The sequence below is a fragment of the Cyprinus carpio genome, chromosome A18 (genome assembly GCF_018340385.1).
Source record: "Cyprinus carpio isolate SPL01 chromosome A18, ASM1834038v1, whole genome shotgun sequence".
In the NCBI taxonomy this organism is placed as follows: domain Eukaryota; kingdom Metazoa; phylum Chordata; class Actinopteri; order Cypriniformes; family Cyprinidae; genus Cyprinus; species Cyprinus carpio.
The window spans coordinates 24,448,092-24,475,041 of record NC_056589.1 but is presented as its reverse complement, the minus strand read 5'-3'; the positions used below and the strand labels follow the sequence as shown (position 1 = coordinate 24,475,041).

The 26,950-nt window shown below is 36.6% G+C and overlaps 1 protein-coding gene across 1 annotated transcript; it reads left to right on the top strand.

Annotated features, from left to right (window-relative positions):
- On the top strand, positions 1-26,950 carry LOC109056278 (semaphorin-3ab-like). Its single transcript, XM_042775568.1, has 17 exons — positions 1-635; positions 9,488-9,648; positions 11,246-11,308; positions 14,827-14,946; positions 15,186-15,279; positions 16,548-16,667; positions 16,873-17,015; positions 18,740-18,854; positions 18,957-19,026; positions 19,187-19,331; positions 19,435-19,654; positions 19,742-19,833; positions 20,031-20,072; positions 21,251-21,408; positions 22,944-23,011; positions 24,192-24,337; positions 24,567-26,950. The coding sequence occupies exons 1-17, from the start codon at positions 521-523 to the stop codon at positions 25,035-25,037; spliced, it is 2,343 nt and encodes a 780-aa protein (XP_042631502.1). The 5' UTR covers positions 1-520; the 3' UTR covers positions 25,038-26,950.

The window sequence follows — 26,950 nt, the reverse complement described above, 5'->3', positions numbered from 1 at the left end:
TGGGATGTGAAAGAAGAAAAAAAAAGTCTACCTAGAGGATCCTCCGTTGGAAGCACAGCCCTCCCCTTTCCTCTCTCTCTCTCTCTCTCTCTCTCTCTCTCTCTCTGTCTCTCTCACTCACAGTCTTTCTCAGCTGGCTCCGCTCTCTCTCAGTCTTGCGCTGTGACCGTGTGTGCGCTGAGCTTGTGCAAAGAGAGAGAGAGAGATAGAGAAGTGCCTAGGGCTTCACCGAGCTTTAGTTGAGTTTAGTCTCAACAGTGTTACTATTTAAAACAGTCAGAGAGGAAGAGTGCACAACATCTAGGAGATAAACAACCACAGAAACACACTTTAAAGTGAGACAGTGAGTGGTGTGGACACTCATGATCCTCTCCTGAGGCTTTGACTGCTTCACCAGGAGAGATGTGATCGTTGTGCAACTTATTTAACACACAGTCACTCCTGCTCCATCCTGGACTGGATTGCTGAAACGACACAGTGTTAACCAGAGGCCAGTGGACTGCACGCAGCCGGGGCGAACATGGACTACCTGTGGGGGATTGTACTGCTGCTGTGGACGCTCGGCGCGCCGGAGAGAGGAACCAACGCACAGAGGACCAAGAACAACATACCCCGGCTCAAACTCTCATATAAAGGTCAGTCACCTTCTCCTTCTGCTTCTGATGGGGATTCTGGAACATTGATCAGAATGATCGAGGAATCTTAGAAGAGCAGATATTAAAGTTAGATGGTTTCTTGAGTTGGCATACGGGTCTGATTGGGATATTTCATTGAAATGATTCACATGGTTTAATTATGCATGGTTGGTAATTTTGAAAGATGTTTTTGATAGAATGAAAGTGAAGCTGGACATCATATTGATAGTCGTGGATATATATGGATATTTGCGCTCATTATTCATAACTAAAATATTAGAGTGGTGTTACTGAAAATGATATTGTCTTTTGTGTTTGGCTAGTGCTGAGGGGTGAAATTATAGATCAAAAATGTCGAAAAAAATTAGTGTAGGATTTAACAATTTTCACTCAGAAATTGCAAGTAAATTTCATTGATAATTACAAAGTAACACATTGAATTAAATGTGAAAATTCGAAATAGAAAGCAGAAATATTATTTTCTTATAAAACATACTCCAGTAATCTTTTTTTTCTATTAAGTGATTGAGACATTTAACCTTTAGTCTTTATTTATTTTATTATTTAAAGCACTATTTCTACCTGATCTGAACCTTAATTATTACTTTTGTTTGTACTTTGTAGTACCTGTTATGGTTGATTCAGTAATATTAAAACATACATTTGACTCGATCAAAACCAGTTATTTTAGCTGTTTCCACTTAAAGGACATTTTTTAGGTTACCAAATGAATCATTTTGTACAGTTTAGAGCTTGTGTGATATGTAACACACATATCAGTTTCATTCACAGGTTAAATCAGGCATGTGTATAGTTGTGTTTGTGCGTTTGCAGAGTCTGTGGGCTGAATGCGTTTGTCTGGATGCACAAGTGGGAATGTTTAAACCGCTGGCATTCATTGTTCCCTGAAACACCTACATGTAGAGCTCGTACGCCAAAAATACAGACTAAACTCTGTTTTTAATTTATAAGCTTTACATTTTGAGTCTTGAGATTCTGACATCATGACATTATGAGAACGTAATAATATCAGTCAATCATAAATTATCTGTCATGGTGGTTTTGCTTCAGTATCCAACACAGTACAATTGTTTTTAATTAATACATTATTTTCACCTTGCATAATTTTATTCATGTTTTTTGAGTATGAGAACATGTCATTCAGAATTTCCATGTTGGCATCTGCTAATTTGATCTGCTAAGTTATACCAAATTTGCACCATAATATTGTAGAAATTGTTTGGATATGTGGTGTTTAATATCATCAACAGATATTGGAAATGTGGATAAGCCTATTTATTTTGCTATATTAACTTTAAATGGATTTTATTATTTTTATACAGCAGTGTTTGACTCTATCAGAACAGACTTGCCCATTTTTGGGTTGCGACCCATTGCTTGAGGACCACTGATCTATTGTATTCTTCTCTGCATGTAAATGTACTGTACTTTCCTCCACTTTTGTTGCTCAGCTAGAGTAAATTGTTTATAAGATTCCCAGTGCTTTGAGGGAGCGTGTTATGATAATTGCAGACTGTATAACACAAGGTGGCAGTTTTTAATGGTGCAGTTTTGTTAAAACATTACAACTTTTCCCATCCGATTGGCTTTTATGATGAAGTGAACTGTCAGAAGCGAGTGTTTAAATGCGAGAGTTTGTTCCACCCTCCCTCTGTAATAAGAAAGAGATGCACACACACAGGGAAAGGTTTAACAGTCAGGGCAGATGGCTGTATAAAAGTGAACCATTTTTCTCTCTGCCAGCTTTCTAATTGCACTGACATCTCCTCATTAGCTGGCTGGTGGAAGCTGAGCTCTATATGAACCGCGGTGTGTGATTGTCAGGCGACAGACGTGCTCGATCCAGCACGCATGCACAAACACAGGGGGGCTCCTTAAGTACCCAGAGCTCTCATCTGCCCCAACACACACACACACACACACACACACACACACACACACACACACACACACACACACACACACACACACACACACACACGTCTGGAGCTGTTTACTGTATCAAACACTGACACCTACAGGCATACACACACTATTTGTGTGGAAAACAAAGAAAGAGACAAAGAGAGATGGAATATATGTTTGTGTTTTGCATCTAGAAAGAAGAGTGTCTGTGTGTGTGTGTGTGTGTGTGTGTGTGTGTGTGTGTGTGTGTGTGTGTGTGTGTGTGTGTGTGTGTGTGTGTGTGTGTGTGTGTGTGTGTGTGTGCTTACAGTGTACTCTAGGCTGATCTAAGCAAACACAACTTAGTTAAATGACAAGACTGATTCTGATATCCACAAGCACCAGAGCAAACTCACACACCTGTGAACATTTGTCATCACAGTCTGGCTGATTCATCTTTTTCTGAATTCTCACCAATCAAAATGCATGAATGCACGGGTGTGTGTACAGTAATTACTCATGGAGAGCATATATTTGTTTGTTATATGTACTTTGATTTACTATAAATGTATTTAACTAAAACAAGAACATGTTTTTTTTGGTGGTGAAATATGTGTTTTTGGTGGCACTTTTGTCACCAAATGGAACTGAAAATAAATACATAAATAATATTAATGAATTAATTCATTAATTCATTAATTCATTCATACATACATACATACATGCATCCATGCATACATACATGCATACATACAGCTTTAAAAACAACAACAACAACAACAACAAAAACAACAACAACAACAACAAAAATAACTTTGTCTTCCTCTGGTCGGAAAACCATATTGTTGTGCCCAAAGTCAAACCATTTGTTTAACCAGTTTTGTTGTGTTGGACTGGGTGGGTCAACAGTTGCTCCACAGTTTTTACAGTTTTTGTGAAAATCCAAGAATTGTTTGCTTGTAGTCAATATTGGTTGGATTAATTTCTTTTTTTAAGATATTATGATATTTAAGGAATATAACTTTTTATAGCATTAATAAACCAGTGGTGAAGCACATTTTACATTGTTGCGGATAATTATTACTTAACAAAGTATCAAAAAAATGTATGCTTTTTTGACTTTTACATTTGTAGAAATATAAAAATTATTCAAAAATGTTAGTTTTATTTTATTTTGATTTGAATGTTACCACGTGAAACACAACACAACATCATCCAGAAAAGTTGAGCCATTTACAAGCAGACAAAATTCCCTAAAGAACTTCCCATAGACATAATGATTTTCATACTATGATAATGATATTTACTACACTTTAACCTTCACAGTAACCTGCTGACATTATCAGATTTTAATCAAAACATGATTTGGCTAAATAATGGACCTTTCAAATATCGAGGATCACTTTGAATGTCTCCACAAGTTGTTTTTGATGTGTTTCACTATATTTGTGAGGATATAATAGTGGCCCTTACATGTACACAACCCAACTTGTAAACAAACACATAGCTGTAGAGTCCTTATAGCCATATCTCCAAAGAATGAAGGTGTGTGTGCGTGTGTGTGTGTGTGGAAAGAGAGGAAGCCACTCATGAGGAAGTCCTAACTGAGCACTGGTGTCCCTCACAGGGGTGGTATCAGTATCCCCTCTGAGCCGAAAGTTCCTGGGCCAGGTTAACAGCAACACTTTTACATAAACGTCAACCTGTGTGGAAAGACATAAAGAACTGGATAATGGATGTAGCTGCATGTTGTCTCAAACAAGTGGCAAAGAATCAAGAGACTGGCTACTTCAGTGCATGCATACTGTACAGTATGTGTGTGTGGATTTGTGTGGTGGAATAATGTTTTTGGTGTAAAACTATCCCATTCCGAAGTGAATGTTTTAAGACGGCTATAATCTCATGAAGGAATGAGAGAAGTTTTATTTCACTTTAATTAAGCTTTTAATCCACAAACATGCCAGGAATCTGGTGTTGGGTTGCATTTGCAGCATGTGAACTCTCCGTATCCTATAAAGCTGCAGCATTAGAGCACACCTAAAACAATACTCTGCCAAATTCCTGTGAAATGGAAAATATTTATGCTGTAATACAGATTTTCCCCCTCGGAAAGCAAAAAGACGTGAGGGAAATTGGATTAGATTTGATTTTAGGTTTTTGATTGCTTTAAAATCATCTTTTGGACCCTGTGGAAGGAGTTCAAACGATAAGGTATGCTAATAATCAGAACTCCAGATTTGATTAGATGGACATGCATGCTGTGATGAATGGAAAAAGGTGAGCGTGGATAGCACTCATGTTTCATCTGCCCACAAGCAAACACACACACACACACACACACACACACACACACACACATGTGCCCTGCAGAGCAGAGAGCGCAGGCAGTATGTAGGGTAGGGAAGTTTATTTTTATCAGCCTCAGATGGGACCGTTCCTCTGCCTCCACCTGCCCTCGCTTGTGCTCTCAGATGTTTTTCCACAACAATAGATGGAAGGAAAGAGACAGAGAGATGGTCTCAGTGGTTTGAAGAGGCAGAGACTAGCACTTCTTCAGATTAGCAGCATGTCTAAAGCCATGTCCTCCTGTGTGACTGCATGCTGCTACTGTAGATTGCCCACAATGCCAGGCAGGGGCACCGTATGTTCTAGAATCTGACACAGAACATTTTTGCACTGACTCAGCTGAGCCATGATACACTACTGTTTAAAAGTTTGAGGTTGGTAAGATTTAAAAAAAAAAAAAAATTCTAAAGAAGAATGAGGTCTTATGTTCTTATTGGGTCTCTTATTTGATCTAAATTACAGTAAAAACAGTAATTTTATTAACATTTTTAAATGGCTGTTTTCTTTTTTTAATATTTTAATTTGTCATTTATTCCTTTATTGAAAAGCTGACTTTTAGCATCATTACTCCAGTTTTTGGTTTCACACGATCCTTCAGAAATCATTCTGATATGCCAATTTGCTGCTTAAGAAAAAATCTGATTTTATCAGTTCTGAAAACAGTTATGCTGCTTAATATTTTTGTTTGATACTCTTTTCAGGATTCTTTGATGAATAGAAAGTTCAAAAGGACTTGTTGCATTATAAGTGTTTTTACTGTCACTTTTAATCAAATTAATGCAACATTACTAAATAAAAGCATTAATTAGTTTTAAAAAAAAATCTTTCTGACTGACTGAAAACTTTTGAAAGAGAGTATGTAAAGCATAAAGCTAACATTTATGTTTTTGTTTTTTTGTTTTCTGGTGAAGTTGTCATTTAGCAAGTGCCGTTTTCTCTTAACTACTGAAACTGGGCTGTGTTTCTCAAAAGCATCGTAAGCATAGTTGATCGTAGACACCATTGGTGGGAATGGTTCTATGATTTTATGAGTTATGATGCTTTGGGAAACACAGCCCTGGTCTCTTTTCCAGCATGTTGAGAGATTATTAATCATCTCAATTCAGCAACATGGCTATCAAAATGATCTCTTTCCAAATCACAGCATTTTCAGTAATATATTTGCAGATTCCATGTTGACTTTAACTGTTATTAGTTCATGAACAAACCTACACTCAGCACTTCAAAAATTTGTCCTGGAACTGAAATGTGTTTTTTTAGCTTCAGTATTCTGATGCTAGGGATTTCAGCGATTGATTGCTAAAGTTTTACATTTGATGCCCACAATCTTACATTTTTGCTCACATCCTTGCAGAATGAACTTAAAAACTCTTTGGTATTTGTCTTTGGCAACTCAAATCCTTGATACTGAGAACTTGTTCCTCAAGGTGTTCTCACGTAATCTTTAATAGATAAATAGCTCTGGGCTATATGATAATTAGAGCAACTGTCGCTAGAGCTGAGTTTGAGTGAAACCTGCCAAGAACAGTCCCTTTTTGAGATTAATATCAGAGTTTTGTGTCTGTGTGTAATGTATATTACTGATTATAAAAGTACTTTTCACTGTTTTACTAGGCAGTTAGATCATAAATCTCATGTTCACATTTTACACAAGATCAAGTTTTATTACTCCAGATTGAAAACTTAATATTCTCACTAGGTATTTGATTACCAGGCCCAATTAAACTCATTTCTCACACCTTGATCTGATCACACACTCACAAATACATGCACAATGAGCAGAATGATGTAATAATTACAAGATGTTCTATCTGGGGTATCTGATTTATGAGCTCGGAATGCCCTGGCAACCGTCTGGATCATAACAGAGGCTTTGTTTTCACCTATTTGACAGAGAAAAACTTGACGATTGATTTATAGTTTTGATGAAGACACACAATTATAACAAAGAAAGCAGCTTGTGTCAGAATGCTCACAGACATTTACTGTACACAGACTATTTGTTCAAAAGCAATGCTTGACAATAATCAAGTGCAGTTAATTTCCTCTTGAAAAGTGGAGTCATTTTGCAGTTCTAGAGAGCGTTTGTGTGTGTTTGATTGCTGTATATGTGTGCATAGTTTAATTAAAGCTCTTCCCAGCACAAGTGCATTATGCAAGCAGACCCTTTAAAATCCGATGAGACACCTGTGCACATAGTCACTCGTTTACACCAGCCGAAGCATGAAGTGAGCATTAAACTCATCAAAACAGGTGAAAAAAGCAAAAGGAGAGAGTATGACAGCAACAATGACATAATTCAACAGATGTTTCTATGACATAAAGCTCAGAGGAAACGCTCGTTGAACTTTGAACTGTTCATTTCCTCACAATAACTGAAATACCCTGTGAAATATACGTAAAACACTCCACAAAAGTCCTATACACTGTCAACTTGATTGCAAAATGCATTGCTTTGAACTGGATGTGATAGGCTTATGTTAAAAGATATTGAAATATAATAATTAATATATTGACTTGTAATAAGCAAATATATTGTAAAATGCAAATGTATTATATATTTTTTAATATTTTGCAAACATATTATAAAATGTAATTAATTTGATTGAATTGAATTAAAAAATAAGCAAAACTTTCATTTCACTTATTTTGTTTAAAGTTTGGCTAATTTGCTAAAGCTTTCAGCCGTAAATAATAGTGCTGTGTTTTACACATTTTACCATGTTTGAATCAGTTTCACAGATTTTTTTTTTTTCCCATAGTGAACACAGTGATAGTGAAAAAAGTGTCTGATTTTGTCAAGTCAGGTTACCTTTATTTATATAGTGCTTTATACAAAGCAGTTATAAACAAGAAAATATTGATTCAGTGATGCAAACAAGATTCAATTCAGCTGTAATGCAGCTCTAAAAAGACAATAGTAAACAGTCATTATTCAGTTTTGTGAGGTTTAGGCTGAAATGAAACCATTATAGCTTTCGGAATGATTTTTACTTGAACAGAAACAAGTTTGTCTTAGAAAAAGCCTGTTTGTGAGTGAGTGTGCACATTGAAGTGATGGTGAGATGAATTCCATGGGGTTTCGAGTGTGTCTGAGTGTGTAAAAGGCATTCAGAGTGTTTTTGAGTCATGGCGCCAAATGGAAACACCACAGCCACTCCAAACCGTTCTCTCTTTCTCCTCTTCTCTCGCTGACCTCTTTCAAGTCATCTCAACCTTAGTCTTCTTTCTGCTCTTCTCTTCTCCTATGTGGCACTCCACAGGTTTGTCTTTCTTTTCTCACACTTTCCTCTTTCACTCTTTCCTCTCTCCTGTTCCTCCTCTATTCCCCTCAGGCCCTTTGAAAAACTCTTGTCACACTGAACTCATTCTGACATAGGAATATGTGTGTGTGTGTGTAGTTAGATTTGCACGCAAAAATTCCTTAAAAGTATTCCTTAATTCATTTTTTTTCATTCACTCATTTACTGAGTATATGAAAATTATGTGTGTATGTGTATATGTTTATGCATAGGTGTGTGTGTGTGATATTCTTTTTATCAATCTATAAAATCTAATACAACCTGAAACCTAACACACACACACACACACACACACACACACGCCTATACACTCATAGGTTACAATAATTGTCCAAACACTTCCATATTTCTCAGCTGCTATTAATGTCCCTCTGGAGTGCAATTTAAGTGTGACGGCAGGGAAAATCTTACTTCCCTTAAGGACAAATGCTGTAATTACAGATGGCTGGTCCCGTCACACATTTTCTGTTTTCTTTAACGTGGTTTTACACCACATACAAACTTACAGAACAAACTTAAGAGTTACATATGATAGACAGAGACCCTCAGTTAGGTATGTGTGTTGACTGCTAGATGCTGACTCTGACAAAACTTTTATTTTATTTTTTATTTTTTGTCTTAGTGACGGATATTTCACCCACAAATGCAAATTCTGCTATCTTTTACCCCAACAATCGAATGTCAAGAAAACTCAAATTCCGGTCTGTTACTCACACAAAGCTACTGCATGTCTTCTGAAGACTTGATTCTTTTATTGTGCTTTCTTGTGGCTTGACAGTCATTTTTGGCTAAGCTATTCCTATAGTAAAGAAATAAACAAATAGCAAAATGTGGCCTATCAGTATTATGAAGCTACTTGAAACTATTTTATGTAGATTACTCTTATTTACTTATTATGGCTTGGCTTCATTCAGCTATTTGCTCTGTAGAGAATTTAATACATAGGAAACAAAAGAGAAATCCACAAGCAAATATCTGTGTGTATCCATGAGCAGCGCCAGCTTTCCCAGCTGCATATTTGCCACAACCACAGTCACACGTCTGTCTCGTACACACTAGAGCAGAGCTGCCGTCCCTGCTGAGCTGTTCGCTGTCAGAGCCAACGTCCATCTATCTGTCTCCCTCTCAACCATATTACTCTAAAAAATGAAGATGAGGTTGGAAAACATCACATTTTTAACGTATCGTTGGCCATATTTGAAAGCTCAGCATTTTTTTCTGTCAGCTTTTGCTTTTGAAGTTTGAAGGTTACCCATTCTCACATAAATCCTATATACTATATTCCCTTTTTCCCTACAGAAATGTTGGAGTCCAACAACCTGCACACTTTCAATGGACTGCCCAACAGCTCTGCCTATCACACCTTTTTATTGGACGAAGAGAAAGGTCGGCTCTTTGTGGGGGCAAAAGACCATGTGCTGTCTTTCAACTTGGTGGACATCAATCTGGACATGGATCTGGTAAGACGAGGGTGTTAGAACAACTATTAAACTAATCAGGATAACTTAAAACTATTTGGAGGATCAGCATTGCACATGGAACATTATTCAAATGAAAGTTCCTAGTTGTAGGGATGTGCAAAACATATTTCACATATGACCAGCTCTTTTTTGGGATGTTGTTAAACCCTGTGTGAGCAAAGCCAGTAGGTTTTAGTCGAATGCAATAATAATAACTAGAATTTTTGTGGGGAAAAATCCTCTCTGGGTCAAAATGACTGGAACAAAACATGAGGGATATATATAAAAGTTATATATATATACATACATAAAATAGCTGTACTTGCTATTTAAACATACACAGTCTCTCTCTCTCTTTCTCTCATTCTTTAGTTCCCTCTCTCTCTCTGTCTTATACACACAAACACGAACACATCTGCACACGGGGGATCTGTTTCCAACGAGAAGTGTATGAATATTTCAGAGCAAAGCTGTCATACTGATCACATAGAGTCTGGCTGAGAGCTGCTATCCATTCACCTGGATAAATAATGAACAAAATAAACGTAGCCAACTACAGACAAACGGCACCAGGGCAAAACCGCAGCCCATTTTAGCCTATATACAACTTTATAAACATAACCTTCACCGAACAAAGCTAATATAAATGTTATCGTATGAGGAAACGTAGGATATATATATCATTTATCCTGAAGAATTTACTTTAGTCAGCTATCTTAGTTACATTGTAAGAAGCTGTTCACACAGAACACGCTCTCTATGCACCTAATACTTGAGCTGAATGGAGTTTATAAAGATATTTCCATTGGTAATTTCGTCCCATTCTAAAACAAAAAAGTGGGTCAACTAATTCAGTTATTGTCAGGAATAGTGGCGTATACTGTACTATGCCACATTTATAATTGAGATCTAATGAGGGCAACATGTACCACTTTCTTCCTCCATACAAGTTCTGTATAGTACTTTCTCTCTTTCTGTCCCTTGGAAACACACTTTCACTCAGCACTTATCTGATCAGGGTGCAGTTTCACACGTTCACAGCCATCAGACAGGAGCTCCATTACAGCACACTGAACTCTCTCCAGCCACAGGGAGAATGGAACTCGCTGTGACAGCAGTCCCACAGAAACCTTGTTCTTCCCACTAATACAATTCCATTACTCTTTCCACTGAAGGCTTCTTGCATGATGCCTAGGATTTACACAACATGTCTGGAAAGTTGTGTCTAGACCCTGGCTAATGCAATAGCTAATATTGATATACAGTGGGTATATAGTGGGTATAGAGTATACAGTGGGTATAGAAAATAATCACCCCCTTTAAAATAATCCTATTTTATTGCTTTGCAGTCCTGCTAAACTTGTTGCTATGATACATTTTAGAGTGTGAACTGCTGCTGTATGTAGTTTCAACCCATATTTAGTGAAAAAAGTATATTATATTAATATTAATATAATAATATTTAAGTGCTTAAAACAAGTAGGTTGCTACAGTGGGGCTACTGTATGAGGCTTAATAGACAACAAGAAGCTTCCAACAAAATATTTCCAGTATTCTTTCACCTCTAACTTTCTCTCTATCTCTCTCTGACCGGTAGATATCCTGGCCTCCTTCACCTTCTCGACGAGATGAATGCAAGTGGGCTGGGAAGGACGTCCAGGTAAGTGCCTCTCTTTCGCTTTGATTTTTTTTTCTTCTGTCCTCTGCACAACCCTGAGATCTGTCGGATAGTTGTCACTGATGCAGTGAACTGCTTGTTTGTCCGCATTGTTCCATTTCTCTCTGCTTCATCTCTCATGTCTCACTTTGTAGCACACGTATGAGTGATCTAACTTTATGATTAAATCGGCAAGATGAAACTACATAAATGATTACACAAAAATCTGTAGCTGTGAACAAAGTGATTATCTGGCCTAATGTTTTAATGAATTTTCAACATTGATAATAATAATAAATGTTTCTCGAGCAGCGAGACTAGCTGCACACTAGAATGATTTCTGAAGGATAACGTGACACTGAAGACTGAGAGTAATGATGCTGAAAATTCAGCTTTGCATCATAGAAATAAATTGAATTGTAAATTGATTTAAAATAGAAAACAGTGATTTTAAATTGTAGTAGTATTTACCAATATTAATATTTTTTATTTAATTTTTAATCAAATAAATGCAGCCTTGGTAAGCATAAGAGACATAAATACATTTAAAAAAAAATCTTACTGACCCCAAATTTTTGAGCAGCAGTGAATGTTTACATAGTATGTCAGATTTCAGAAGAGCAATGAATTTTTTTCCCATTATATATATATGTCTTTTATTGAAAATAATTATAATATTTGAGACAGATCCAAAAACAAGATCCGATTGGTTTGCTTTTGACCAGAACTGCTCGTTCTGAGAAGGTAAAGCTGAGCTTGTCTGTCATTCGTCTTTTAAATTCACAAACAAAGTTGAAGGTTTCTCCCACAAGGTCAGCTCAGCAGATGTCAAAAGAAGAATGAATAAAAACCAAATCATTGAATTGTGGGACAACGGTGTGTAAACACTTTCCAGGCTAGGCTTCCATTTGCTTTCATAAATTCCATGACAGATCCTGCCGGAGGCGCTGCCTTGAACATATTATAAATCCATAGAAAGCAGCCCTCGTGATGTTAGCATCATAAAGACACTATAAGGTTGGTTGGGTCTCAAAGGCACTTATTTGAATGGCAATAACATGCATTGTGTGAGATTTTGATGCATCTCACTGAAAGATGGCTTTTATGTGAAGAGAGGGGTGCCGGTGGAAAGAGACAGATTGGCTGAGGCTTGTTCTGCTCAAAGAGAGCTTGACTCAAGCTTGTTTGAATTAAGTGGAACAATTTCAATTTAGGGCACTTTTGAGGGTAAATGAAGGAAGAAAACAGCTGGTCCTGTTGAATTATCTCAGCTGCAATCTGTAAGAAACAAAAAGAGAGTGAGATCAATGCTTATGAAGCACAAGTCTTCACAAAATCAACCATTTGTGTTTGTGGCAGCGCTGCATGTTAGGTAAAATTGGCCCGATTGGGTCTGGCTGCAGACATGCACTCTCAGACACCTGCACTTCCACAAGTGACTTCACTTGCATAGTTTTTATTGAATCTCTCAGAATTTTACAACAGTAGCTAGGTGGTGAAAAAAAAAAAAAAGAAGAAGAAGAAAAGAAAGAAAATTACATCACTTGCAGAAGCGCAGGTGTCTGAGAGTGCAAGTGCATGTCTGCAGTCAGACCCTTCTCAGTTAAACAAGTATTTAAATGCATCTGTCAACTTTGAAATAAATAACTTTAACATAAAATATTGACTTTACAATCATTTTTGACCTGCTGCAAAAAATGATTTTGGTCTATATAGCTAATTTTGCCCTTCATGACAACTCTAAAGGGGGTGAATTTTTTTTATAACTCATCCGTTTAAATTATATTAAGCATTAAAGTTCTGCATAATTAAGGGCGTGGCCACTTGAGTGACAGGTGGATTGCCACTGCTGACACTGCCGTCGAGATAGGTGGCGTGGCTTCAGCAACCAGCGCCAGCCTTTTTGCCCATTTTCGATTATCCGGGAGAGTCGCACGGTGACGCGCTGCCAAGATGGTGACGGCCCGCTCTGCACACTTTGAGCTTCAAAAACGCTCTTCAGGAGTCTACGGGTGACGTCACAGACACTACGTCCATTTTTTTATACAGTCTATGATAATTATCAAGGTATGTTAAGTTGGCATAGGTGGTTGGAGAAATTCAATTTAACTAAAGTATCAGTCAGTCAATATTTATGGAGTAGAAAAAGCCAAATCTTTGAGTCACATATTATATGTTATAGTTTTTTTTGTAAACCTTTTCCACATTAGATGAGTCACTTCAGTCCATTCCAGACGAGACTTGCTCAGACAAGTAGTTTTAACACAACTGAACACACACATGCACATTTCCATAGGCAAAATCCCTGCTCAGATTTGAGCTGACAAACACAAACACACATAAACACACTAACCCTGAGAGTACAGGCCACTGGGGAGCTATGGACGCCCATAACAGGATTTCCCTCTTAATGCACTGAACACCCGGCTGAAAAACAACTCCAGCTGTTGTAATATTTTCCTTTTAGAAAAGCGTTTTGTGACAGCATATTGGTCAGCTGTGCCGCTGCATGTGGAGTTCTGCTACAGGAGTTTGATGCACACAGAAATGACATACATTAGCCACAATAAACAGAGGAATTATACAATATCAAAGAACATGAAATGATTGGGTTAGTCCACATATTACAGCATGACAATCTGAGGACATCAAAACAAAACATAAACTTATGAAGGTGATAATATAAGGGTAATTATTAGTGAATGCATGAAGCCAGTTCCCCTCAAGTTCACACAGGTGTCCTAATCACAGGATTTGTCATCAAATTAACTGTTCCATGAATTGTTGAAAACCATCATCCATCTTCACTACTGTGCAAAAGCTTAGGGTCCGTAGAATTTTTTTTTTTTTAATTATATATAGATTATAATTTTTTAATTTATTCCTGTGATGGCAAAACTGAATTTTCAGCCTTATTACTACAGTCTTCAATGTCACATGATCCTTCAGAAATCATTCTAATATTCTGATAAGCTGCTCAAATAATAATAATAATAATTCTGATTATAATCAATGTTGAAAAAAGTTGTGCCTCTTAAAAAAAATACATCTTGTGTCACTTTTGATCAATTTACTGCATCCTTGCTGAATTAAAGTAAAATATTTTCATGCATAATATTTTATTTTATTTTACAGATAAGATTTTTTTTTGCATGCCACTTGTTTTTATATTTGGCTACCTAATTGTTTTGTTATCTTTTTATCTTGTTGACATTCAGACATTTTTAAGTGTGTCCTAAGTGTCCAAATACTTTCTGGGGCCACTGTATGCATGTGTGTGGATGATAAGCTGTGTCTTTCAGTATTTGTTGACACAGATGGGATGTGTTTATTTATCTGAGAACGCAGTGATGACTGTGAATCGAGAAATATAGAAGCACCACTGATGTAGTTTACTTTCCTCTCTGTCAAGTTCAAGGTGTTGTTTTGGAAATTTCTGTGGGTAAAATATTGGCTACATCACTATAAATGCTATGTTTTCTGTTCATAAATTGATGTTGTTTTGTTCTCTTTCTCTGCAGAAGGAGTGCTCTAACTTCATCAAGGTTCTGCAGCCGTTTAATCAGACGCACGTGTATGTGTGTGGAACAGGAGCCTTCCATCCCATCTGTGCTTATGTGGAAGTAGGCAAACGCCCAGAGGTAAATACATCCCACATCAGTTATTCTTTCACAGTTTATTGGTGGTTCTATTTTATCAAATTATTGTTATGTCACTTTTGATTATTTAGAGGCTCTGGTCACTCAGATAAGACCTAAAAAATATGGCAAAAAAAATTTCAAATCACTGTGTAGCCTTAAAATGCGATGGAAATTTGATAATTGTTTCATTGTGGTTTGTCATTTGCACAAAGATCGATTTTGTGCTCATTTCTATCCAGGACAACATCTTTCGGCTAGGGTCATCAAACTTTGAGAATGGCCGTGGAAAGAGTCCCTATGACCCCAAACTCCTGACTGCTTCCATGCTGATCGGTGAGTGATGCTGAATATGAACGACTGATTTTCTGGTTAATATTTAAGTTTACTGTAATCCTACCTGTCAAAATGTAATTCTTAAAAAGTTTGTAAAGGTAGATGTCTTTTATAACAAATAATAATAATAATAATAATAATAATAATAATAATAATAATAATAATAATAATAATTAATTCATTTTCTTGGCTTCACATTTTTAACATGGGTAGTGTAAAGTCACATGACTGGATCAATTTCCCGCTCTGAAATTTAGATTATTAGATTAGATTGAACTTTATAGTCATAGTGTGTAGGGTACAGTACAAAGTCAATGAAATTTAGAAGCATCTAACTAGAAGTACAAATTGCAATATATAATATAATATAATACAAATAAACATATAAGTATTATATAATTTAATGTTACTTTGTTTTCAACATTTTTATAATAATAGTAATAATAATAAAAAATATAAAAACCTAATAAATTAAATGCATTTTATTTTAGAATAGAATATAATAGAATATAATAGAATATGTGTGTAGGTTGTCCAGTGGGATCCAAGTATCAGACCACACTTGAAAACAAAGGATTCAAAATCTAATTTAAATATAAAAAAAAAAAAAAATAATGGATTTTGAAAAAAAGTTACCAAATACTATGGCATTTATGTTACGTTTTCTGTTCAGTGTTTGACTCAAATTGTTATGCTGATAATATAATTACACCGAGAGAGTGCATATGTTTGTCTATTCAATAATAGTTGTTACAATTCACTGAACTGCTTTGTTTGTCACTCTGAGAAATTAATTAAACTATAAACAGAACATAAAGCAAATTTGGTTAGAGAAAACTAATATAGGTCTTTGTGTTTGGTGCGTGGCAGTGCATAATCCAGAGTGTGTTTTGCTCTGGCTAATGTGTTCTGAATGGAAACTCAACACCCTTGATTATTGGTCCCTCTTCGAGGATGACCAGTGCAGACTGTTCCTCTGGTTTTGTGCTCTACCTGCAGAGCGTTCTACTGTTAAATCTCTCATCTCAGATTAAAGGTCACTTATGACACAAACAGTCCTGTTCTCTCACAACATCCTTGAGCGTGAAATTGCCTGCTAGTGTTGACTTTGACACCTCTTTGAGTCCTCACCTGAGCCGTTTTTAAAGTTTACAAAACCCAGACTGAGCTAGTTCCTCCTGGCTCCTGACATTTCATTCTCGCCATCCATATTGAACTCACATTAACCATCCTAAATATCAGTTTTAATTAGTGTTTTTGATCATCAGATGGGGAACTTTATGCTGGGACATCAGCTGACTTCATGGGCCGGGACTTTGCTATTTTCCGAACGCTAGGCAAGCACCATCCAATCAGAACAGAGCAGCATGACTCCAGATGGCTCAACGGTGAGACAAATAAATATTTAGATAAAATTAGAGAGTCAGATCCATTCAACTATATGAACAATGAAGCTTAAAATTTAAAAAATCTGAAACGGTCAGTACCCTTGCTATTTAAGTTATTGGTCCACACTAGTTTTGGCTAAATTATTTTTGCTGTATTATGTATTTTTATTCTCTTGTGTTAATGTGCTGTTTGTTGTCCTTTCAGATCCTAGATTTGTCAGCGTGCATCTCATCCCCGAGAGCGACAACCCTGAAGACGACAAGATCTATCTGTTCTTTAGAGAGAACGCTATTGATGGAGAGCAAATCAGCAAAGCTACACACGCCAGAATCGGACAGTTGTGCAAGGTACAGATATTCTTTACACATACATACACCAAAAGCACCACAAATACATGGCAAATTTGAGCACAGTTCAGGACTCTTCTCTCAGAAAAATACTTTAGGAGACTGCTTCCATTTAATCTTCTTGTGTAGAAGACACGATTGAGACATTAACGATCTCATTTGTGATTTTTCTTTAACGTGGTATGTATACACGTATAACATATATACACACAACATCAGTCCATTCCTCTCCTCCTCATGGCGGCGATACAGGTAGCAGGAAAGCCCAGCCAGTGTTTTTGCATTTGGCTTCACCTCGGTTTTGTGGCCTTGCTCTCACCTTCCACTGTGAAACTTAAGAGATTCCTAAAATGTCAAAGGAGCCATCAGCCGAGAGAACAAAGACTCCTCTGTGGAGAAAATGTGAGACTTTGGCAGACTTGCTCAGCTCACAGTTTGAAGAGGTAGAAAGGTGTTCTCAATTACAGCTTGCTCGGTATTCCGGTATGACTGGAATCCTTCCCTCACCAGCGCAGACAATTGTCTTATTATGCCGAATGTATGTTTAGTTTATGCAACACATTTTCCCGCCTTGCTAATTAGAGCTGATCAATCAACAGCAAAGGACACTGTTTGTTTATATTGCTCATTTGTTTCTCATGCCAGTTTTTTTTGAAGACGTGCGTGTGTGTGTGTGTGTGTGTGTGTGTGTGTGTGTGTATATACACACATGCACACACCTCTTTAAAATTAATGAATCATCAATAATTATTCTCTATGAAAAAATACTGTTTGTTCAAAGGATGACTGGAGTTATTGTTTTGGGAATTTTATGTTGTAGTGCATTAACCTTAAAGGGGTCATGAAATGAGAAATAATTTTTTCCTTTATCTTTTGACATGTAAGAGGTCATTGTACTATAAAAAAACACACTGTAAGTTTCAGCTCTAAAAACTTCTCTTACTCTAAAATAAGCTTTTATTGAAACCAAGCTGCCAACATGACTCATTTAGCTTTTATGTAATAGAAATGAATACATCAGTGCAAAGCTGACTGTTTATTTTCAACTATGTGAATGTCTCAGAATTCTTTTTTCATGATTCTGTGATAGCACACAGGGTGGAAAATAAACTTTTCTAAATGAGTTTTTTTTTTTTTAAGTGAAGATCTTTACATTATAAAAGAAAAAAATGTAATTCATGACCCCTTTAATCACATTTAGAATAGGAATGGAGATTAGAAATTTGAAGTTTGCATTGAATTGGCCATGCCCCACAGGAATTTACTGAATTTTAGTTCAAATTAATTTGACAGATATATTCAAAAACTGAATATAGTACCATACAGATGGTATTCCAGGAAGTGAAATGTTCATCCACAATAATCAATAAATATTTATACTTCTCTTTTTTAAATTTTCAAATGCAGATGTCGAGTCAAACTTCAGAGTTTGCATTGACAAACTTTCTTTTTTATTGCTAAAGCTTAACGGCGTTATACATTTTTTTTTTTAATTACCTAATTTAACTTTGTTAAATTCAAATTAGTATATACCTCAATTTGGTTAAATTGGAATTTAAAAAGGATTCTTTGTTAAGTTCTGAATGGCACACAGCCCTGCCTATAGCATCACATCTTAAGAAAATGTAAAAATCAAGTGCTAATTATATTCTTTTACACATTGGCTTGTCTGAAGTAAATATTAAGAAAAATGATACAAGTACATTTTAATTTGTTCCTGACAGAACGATTTTGGAGGCCACAGGAGTTTGGTGAACAAATGGACCACCTTTTTGAAGGCCCGTTTAATCTGCTCCGTTCCTGGCCTGAACGGCATCGACACACACTTTGATGAACTACGTAAGTGACCCATGCTATGACAATACCTTCCGATTTTGCTCTATTTTTTTGATTTGGCATATTTGGTTGTCCATTCACTAAAAAAAAATTGCTGATTTTCAGAGGATGTTTTTCTCATGAGCTCCAAGGATCCCAAAAACCCTATTATCTATGCTGTATTTGCAACTTCCAGGTATTAAAACATCCAATTTACACCAAATCCCCTTTTCCCACCAAGCCTGAATGCTTACCACATTCTGTCTTTTTGTATTCAAAGCTTGATAATTGTGTCTCAAGTCCCTAAAGGCGAAGCTGTCAAATAACTCATAATTGCTGTTTCTCTGGTTTTACAGTAACATCTTTAAGGGCTCAGCGGTGTGTATGTACAGTATGGCAGACATCAGGAGGGTGTTTCTGGGCCCCTATGCCCACCGAGATGGACCCAACTACCAATGGGTACCGTTTTTGGGTAGAGTGCCATATCCAAGACCTGGCACGGTAAGACAGCCAATCAGTGCTGATGCCTTTATACATTTCACTTTTCAAATTAAAGTGACTTGCCTGCTTGGATTTTAACACATGTTCTCCTGAATATTGACAGTGCCCCAGCAAAACGTTTGATGGTTTTGAATCAACAAAGGACTTTCCTGACGACGTTATCAATTTTGCCAGAAGCCATCCGGCCATGTACAACCCAGTGTTCCCCATCAACAACCGTCCAATCATAATCAAAACCGATGTCGACTATCAGTTTACTCAGATAGTGGTGGACAGGGTGGAGGCAGAGGACGGCCAGTATGATGTTATGTTTATTGGCACTGGTGAGTAGAATAAAGTTGTTGTTGATTTTTAAATAATGTGATTTACATGATTTTTAGTAAGTTAATCATGTTATTTTTCTACCATAGACATGGGCACAGTTCTTAAGGTGGTTTCCATCCCCAGAGGAACGTGGCATGATCTTGAAGAAGTCCTGTTGGAAGAGATGACTGTGTTCAGAGTGGGTTTATAGAGCTAATTTATTGGATACAGGATTGTTTATTGACAATTATTTAGTGTACATTCTACGCTGTCAAATTTTTCTACTAAAATACCTCAAAGGCATTATTTTTAGGTTTTATTCTTTTTCCTTTTTTCATTCTGAGAAATATTTAGTAATATAAAGTATTAAAAACACTTCTTTTTTTTTTTTCACAGGAGCCAACAGCTATTACTGCGATGGAACTCTCCACAAAGCAGGTTAGTATTATTAGAACTTCAAACAAATGATCTTGATTTTAATGCAATAAAGGTGGTGAAAGCAGCTCTTTGTAAGTGGCAGCATTGAACATGATTCCATTAGGCAAGTCTGAAGAACATAATTGGTTTAATAAGTGAAGTGCCAGGAAAAGAATGAATCTAAAAGACCGAAATAGGCCTAATGCTTAAAGATTGCTTAAATGCTACAAGATTAAATAACATTTTAAAATATATTAAAATAGAAAACCGTTATTTTTAATTTTAATAATAGTTCACAACATTACTGGTTTTACTGTATTTTTGATAAAAATAGATGCAGCCTGGGTGAGCATAAAGGTCTTCTTTCAAAAACATAAAAAAATCGAATCAGCCTTAAGTGTTTGGATGGTAATATATAAGTAAAAGTTAAAATAATTCAGCTTAACACATCCTAACATGCTTTTTATGTTAGAATGTGGGCCACTAGAAGTCTGTTTGCAGATATGTAGCTCTAATTGATTCTAAATATTATCCTAAATTTAAATGCAAACTTTGCATGAAACCATTCACTCACACTCTCTGTGAGTGCAAGACTAGCCTAGCATGTGAGATTTTTGAAAAAGCATGAACTGGTCAGCCAAGTTAGCACTGGTTGTTTTGTGGGGAAATTGTCATTCCGCACTGCGTTTTGTTGACAGAGGTGATATAGACCAGCCAGATTTATCATGTACCAAAAACCCAACACAGCTCTTACTCTCGGGCTGGGTTACACACACACACACACACACACACACACACACACACACACACACACACACACACACACACACACACACACACACACACTCACACGTTGCTTGGCCTCCAGCTACAGTACATTACGCAGAGCAGGGGCTGCTGTCACAGTCACTCACACAACACGGCAACATGAGGTACTGCCATTAGAGGCCACACACACACCAGCTGGTTTTACACTCAGGACTGCAGCGTGAGCTCTCCTTTAGATTGTGTGAATAATCAAGCAGACACTGAGGTTATCTGAAGGGATATATAATTAAACAGCTGCATACAAGCCCGAGAAAGTTCCTGTGTACTCAGTGAAATAGCCGTTAACTCAGCGATCACACCAGAGCACAGGCCATCAAAACTTTGGCATCATTGTTTTAAGGAAGTCTCAATCTCTCTGCTCTATCTTTCAGCAACAGCTCTATCTGGGATCTGCCATTGGGGTTTCTCAAATGCCTCTGCATCGCTGTGACGTGTACGGGAAGGCCTGCGCTGAGTGCTGTCTGGCGCGTGATCCTTACTGCGCCTGGGATGGCTCACAGTGTTCCCGATACTTTCCAACTGCTAAGAGGTACACTGAGGAACGCAGAAACACTGCAAAGTTGATCTAAGATTAAGAAGATGTTCCATGAACTTTGCTTTTTTTTCGACAAAGGGCTCTGAATTCCTTTCAGAATTGCTAATATACATAACATTTTTTATTTTTATTATTATTATATTTTTTTTACTTATTTGAACTAGATCAAGGTGATGAATTTAATGAATTTTTAGCTGGAGTGAACATGTAATTTAAATGAGCTCATAGTAATAGCATTGCTATTTTTAGGCTGTAACATGTAACACTGCAACCTTAAAGGAGTAGTTGACAGTGTTATTTTATTTATTTATTTTTTTTTAGTTTTTTTTTTACTGCTAAAGTATTTATTAATATTTTGAATTGACTTTTATTTTAATATTAGTTTTAGTAATTTTGTCATGTGCTTGTGTCAGTTTTTTCTATTGGGCTTGATTTTTTTTTTTTTTTTTTTTTTTTTTTTTTAGTAATTTTAATCCTTTAGTTGCCAAGGCACTATTTGTAATATTTTTATTTATTTATTCTTTTAATTTCTCTTCAGCTTTAAATTAACAATTTTTTGATATTTTTAGTTAACAATAACAAAACTGACAGTTGACAAAAATTAACACCAAAATAAAAATGGTCATCAGTGACACATATTATTACAAATCTGTATGATCTTCTTTCTTCCATGGAAACAAGAAAGAAATGTTTAGTAGAATGTCTAAGCTGCTCTTTTCTATACGTAATAAAACATATATTGACTAAGGGCTCTCAAAAGACACAACAAATTACATAAGATGTACCAAAAAAGTCGTTTTTATGACTTCTGTGCTAAATTCCAAGTCTTCTCAGATGGAAGAAAGTTAGTTTTGGAACATGACTGAAAAAAAAATTAAATTTTGGGGGATGAACTATCCCTTTAATGTCAGTTTTACTATTATATACATCAAAGAAAGAACATTAGAAGTTTTGAAAGCACTTCAAAAGGCTGTCATTTCATTTTTGAATTCTTGACCTTAATTGAAGTGTCCATCATAATCTAATTGGATTTCCCAGCTGTCCTTTGTAGCACTTAGAAGCACCACTGTGGTTTTCACTGTTAAAACTCATCTCCTTTGAGCCGTCAGAAGCAAACATACCCCTACTTTATACTTCATCTTCAATTTCGAAAACAAGGTCTCACGTTTACAGTTCCAGTAGCAAGTAATATGTTTGTGGATGAGGTTCTCAGAGAGGTTCTTTGTGCGCTACTAGTGCTGAAAAGGCCTCACATATTGCCAGCATTACAGAGTTGCCTCAAAGGTGCATTCAGGACAAGATTTCTCAGGACATGTGTTGCATGATACGTCTTTTCATAAAGGTTAGAGACTAAACAGCCCAGAGCTAAAACAGGTTCCATTTCAGACACACTTATGCTTATGTGGAGCTGTGTTTGATTTACTTAATATAGTAAGAGATTTTCTGCGGGACAGATGTGTGTAAGAGTGGATATGTGAGTTTCAGTGTTCTCTCTCTAATTCTCTGCTACGTGTGTTGTACGTTCGCAGGAGAACGAGGCGTCAGGATATAAGGAACGGAGACCCTCTGACTCAATGTTCGGATCTGCAGCATCACGGTAATACCGGTGCAATCACAAAACATGTTTACTATGTGCAGAAACACACTGTTAATGTGGGTTAACGATTACACAATTCTATCCAGTCCATAATTTTTATTTAGTCTTTTATCAATAGTCTTTTATAATGTTTATATTTAAAATAATTATTTTGAATCTAAAAAAAATATAAGTCATCAAAAAAAAAAAAAAAACTTTCTTAAGCACCAAAAAAAAAAAATATAACTAAATAACTGTTTTCAGCATTGATAATAAGAAATGTTTCTTAAGCAGCAAATCAGCATATTAGAATGATTTCTGAAGAATCTTGTGACACTGAAGACTAGAGTAATGATGAGGAAAATTCAGCTTTGCATCACAGGAATAAATTACATTTTAAAATATAATGAATAAGAAAACCTGTATTTTCAATGGTAGCAATATTATCCTGCTCGATCCCTAAACATAACAACAACCTTACTAACTATTAATAAGCAGCAATTTAGGAGTTTTTAAGTAAGATTTCTGAATGTTTTTAAATGAAGTCTCTCATGTTCCTGCATTTATTTGATCATAAAAACATTAATATTGTGAAATATTATTACAATTTGAAATAACTGGTTTCTATTTGAGTATATTTTAACATTGAATTTATTCCTGTGATGCAAAGCTGAATTTTCAGCATCATTACTCCATTCTTCAGTGTCACATGATCCTTCAGATATCATTCTAATATAATGATTTGCTGCTCAAACATTTTTTTACTATCAATGTTGAAAAGTATCCATTCAAAAAAAGAAAAATCTTACTGACCACAAACTTTAAACCGATACATTGTGTGATTGCATTCATGGAGACCACACACAGACTTCCTGAATCAGACACACCGAATCATTACAGTGGCACCGCTACCCCATTTCGTAGTTCAGACTTAAAGGGATGGCAGAAGAAAATGAAAGACTGAGGAATAGATGCCGCTTAAACACAACAAGCAATTTTTTATTTATTTTTTGGTCTCTCTTGGCCTTGGATCCCTATAGACCTGAAACACACAGAGCTGTGATATAGACATGCTGGGTGTGACTCTGCTAGTGTGATACTGTAGCATATGGTCTGAACTATCAGTTTGTATTCTCACTGTCTGTATCAGGATCAAGAATTCTCACTTCTTTCTCTGTTGTTTCCCTGTCTATGTGAGCAGATGAGGCAGACGGAGAGAAAGGTTTGCAGGATAAGACAGTGTATGGGGTTGAAAACAGCAGCTCTTTTCTGGAGTGCAGTCCTAAATCCCAGCGTGCCCTTATTTACTGGCAGTTTCAGAGACACGGAGAGGACCACAAACAAGAGGTATGTTATGTTGTGTATACAGTGGAGACCAAAAAAACACTAGTTATCAGCATAACAAGTAAAAAGTTGAATGGAAAAATCATGTTATAAAGTTCATGTTGAGAAACTTATAAAAAAATTTGGCTTATGGGGTGAACGTAGCCAATAATGCTGAAACTGCTATTGTCGATAATGTTTACAGTACTCAGAGCATGTGATCTGATCTGCATGTCTACATGTTTTTGTTTAGATAAAGTCAGATGAGCGGGTGTTGGGCACAGAACAGGGTCTGTTGATCCGAACCCTCCATCAGAAGGACTCGGGTGTGTATTACTGCCATGCTGTTGAACACGGCTTCATCCAGACCCTCCTCCGCCTCACACTCAACGTCATTCACAACGAACACCTGGATGACCTCCTGCACCGAGACACACCTGACAGCAACGACCCGACCAACGGCAAGATGTGGTACCGTGACTTCCTGTCCCTCATCAACCCGCCGAGCCCAAACAGCGTCGACCAGCTCTGCGAGCAGGTTTGGAAAAGAGAACGGAAACAGCGTAGACAGAAAGCCAATCTGTTGCACGCCGGCCAATCACACACCAGCCAGCTAATCCACCCCAGCCAATCACACACTAGTAAATGGAAGCTGCTACAGGAAAACAAGAAAGGACGCAATCGCAGGACCCATGAGATGCAGCGGGCGCCCCGCAGCGTGTGACATGAACTCTACATAAAAAAGAGGAAATCCAACAGACTTCTATTGAGACTGGAGACAGGAAGAACGGAATTCCACTTCCTGTAGTGTGTGCAAGAGATTTACTTATGAACCAGAGCACATCTTCATTCACACGTATTGAGACTCTTACTCTGAGAGGACTTAACGGGACACAAGATGCAAACAGATACTGAAACAGCTGTAAATATGAAATAAATACAAAAATATACTGTGAGACAGGTTTCAGTCTGTATAAAAACCCTGTTTCATTTTATGAGGGACAAAACATGGATGCTGAAAGACCACTGTTTAACCTCCATTTAGCTGAAGCACAATGCATTCTGGATAATAAACTTGTCAGTAATATTATGTGTATAGAGTGTGTTGACCTTAACATATACTGTATATCTTTGTATCGGAATTGTAGGCCCATCTGTTTATGTACGTATCCATTAATTAAGGAATTGTTCATTAGGTTTTATTCTTCTTTCTCTTCCCCTCTTTCTGCAAAAGCAACGCCTCGGCAAATCCATTAATGGAACTGTGTTGTTCCTCTGAATAAGCTCTTCTTGACAAGAAAAAAATAACTATTGCTATTTTTTTTAGATTAATATTTAATTTTGTACTGTGCCAGAGTATATCTAAAATATTACATAATAGATTTATTTTTATTTAGTTGTCCTCATTGTAAACCACTGCACCATGAGGGTAACAAGCCCTCTTCACTATTTTGTTCTCCTCAGTTAAGTTATTTGTTGACATGATTTTGTCTATGTTCACATTTGTGTTTATATAAAAGTATTGTGGTCGAGTATGTGAAATACTGTGGCATTTATTAAGGAGTATTGCCGTCATGTCTGTCACACATACTTGGGAGAATACTGGTTTTCACTCAATGTACAAAAAAAGAATTTACAAAAAAAAAAAACCATAACATGGCACCCCAGGACCGACGTTGCCTATCCCTGCTCTATATACATAATCTCAAAGATGTTTAAATGTATATGTCTCAGAGAGCCAATTATTACATTTTTTTTTTCTAAGAGAGATTACGAAAACAGACTATTTATTTCTACTTTACTTGGAACCTTACAGACTCAGTCATGAAGAATAAAATAAGACCAGAAGCATGTATTGAGAGAGTAAATGGGGATGATTTAGATTTTCTCTTGACTTTATGAGAGGGCAATGAAGGACAATTTACAACTGTTATATAATATTCTGAGCCTGTCCCTTGGCTGAGGAAAGGACAGCTGTGTGACTGGAACTGCTGGGATCAGAGATAGAACAGCTGGGACAGGACTCAGAGACTCCTTGAGCAGTCCTACTTTCACTCCTCCCACTGAATTAGTTTTATCAAGTTGTTTTTGTTCCCTTTTTGTTACGGCCACACACACATGCTCACACCTACAGCACACATATATATGAATGTAGCTGTGAACATATAGACTATTTATGAAAAAATGGTCCAAAATATACGCCACTGTGTACAAACTGCATGTGAATTTACACTCATTTCTATACTCTTTTACAGTAGCTGCTCTTGTTAATGGGTAATTTGTCTGGCGTTGGATTCCAGGTGGTGCTGAAAAAATATTCTGCTAATAATGACAGATGGTGTTATTGACGAGCATAATTTCTGCCTGAAAAAATCTCTTCCTTTGTAGCTAGTTATACAACCAACAAAAAACCGCTGTAAGTGAAAGGATTTCAAATGCAAAACTCAACAGCATGAACTTGGTTGCTCTGTTTGGATGGACTTTGGGCAAAAAAGGACACATGCCTCGCTTTGACTTTTTTTCAGGGACTCCCCTGAACTGGAAACGAGGGACAAAGACATGAAAATGCTGCTGTAAATTATTAATTTCTGGCATGCATTCTGCTGTTCAAATAAATGTCTGTTTCAGAGGGCTGGA